Consider the following 1,311-nt stretch of genomic DNA (forward strand, 5'->3'; position numbering starts at 1 on the left):
TGATGTCACGCCGGCGGCACGCTGATGCCAGCGTGACGTCAGCATGATGTCATCATGACATCAGCGTGACGTCAGGCTGACATCACTCTGACGTCATGCTGACATCATACTGACATCATGCTGACATCATACTGACATCATACTGACATCATGCTGACATCATACTGACATCATGCTGACATCAGCATGATGACGTCACGCTGACGGCAGCGTGACGTCAGCATGATGTCAGCATGATGTCATCATGATGTCAGCATGATGTCAGTATGATGTCCGCATGATGTCAGTATGATGTCAGCATGATGTCAGCCTGACCTGATGCTTTCAGGGAACAGATGTTTCTCACAGTCGGATGGAGGCTGTTGGTTGATGAGTCTGTTTTTTTACTGTAAGATCCTGAGATTATTTGGTCATCTGGTGGAAACAGCTGATTATCACCTGCAACAAATCGATSCCAGAGCTGATCAGACTTTCCCTGTTCTGTTCTCAGCTGAGTGTGGCCGCCGTTTGGAGGAGCGGGACGCCCTGATCGGTCAGCTGCAGCGCTTCAAGGCCAGCCTGAGCCAAGACACTGAGAATCTGAAGAAGCAGCTGGAGGAAGACAGCAAGGTGACACTGAACCCAAGCAGAGTTCTGCTCTCTGAGCTGGACACAACAATCTAGAAACCCGTTTCTGACATGAGCTCAGGAGTCTCACACCATGCTTGCATGTGTGCTGAAGGCCCGGGTCGCTCTGGCTCACGCCGTGCAGGCGAACCGTCAGGACTGCAGCCTGCTGAAGGAGCAGCTGGAGGAGGAGCAGGAAGCCAGAGCTGAACTGCAGAGGGCCTTGTCTCTAGCCAACGGTCAGGTGGTCCAGTGGAGAGCCAAGTATGAGACAGAAGCTGTGCTGAAGATGGAGGAGCTGGAAGATGCAAAGTAAGGAGATTCTGCTGGTTCCACTCCAACCCATCAGCTCTCACAGCCTGGGCCCAGCTGGTTCCTCCCTGTGGATGCAGGAGGTTTAACCCAGAATCCGCCTCACTGATCTGTTTTCATGTTTGCAGGAAGAAGTTAGTGGTGAAACTGCAGAGTGCGGAGGAAGCCTCAGAGGCGGCTCAGGCTAAGAGTTCCTCCCTGGAGAGAACCAAGCAGCGTCTGCAGAACGAGGTCGACGACCTGGCAGCTGAGCTGCTGCGTTCCAACGCCGCCGCTGTGGCTCTGGACAGGAAGCAGCGAAACTTTGACCAGGTTGGTCCAGAAACAGAAACCCGACTCAACGAGCTGCAGAGCTGGAACCTGTGTGTGTGTGTGTGTGTGTGTGTGTGTGTG

General features: G+C 53.4%; 1 protein-coding gene across 1 annotated transcript in view; it reads left to right on the forward strand.

The window, feature by feature from the left end:
- Positions 1-1,311, forward strand: part of LOC103468121 (myosin-7-like) — a 29,766-nt gene that overhangs the window by 25,018 nt on the left and 3,437 nt on the right. Inside the window, exons 28-30 of the mRNA XM_017305662.1 lie at positions 491-609; positions 722-918; positions 1,047-1,230. Of these exons, the coding sequence (XP_017161151.1) occupies positions 491-609; positions 722-918; positions 1,047-1,230 (500 nt within the window). The remainder of the gene's footprint in view (positions 1-490; positions 610-721; positions 919-1,046; positions 1,231-1,311) is intronic.

This window comes from Poecilia reticulata, linkage group LG7, assembly GCF_000633615.1.
Source record: "Poecilia reticulata strain Guanapo linkage group LG7, Guppy_female_1.0+MT, whole genome shotgun sequence".
In the NCBI taxonomy this organism is placed as follows: domain Eukaryota; kingdom Metazoa; phylum Chordata; class Actinopteri; order Cyprinodontiformes; family Poeciliidae; genus Poecilia; species Poecilia reticulata.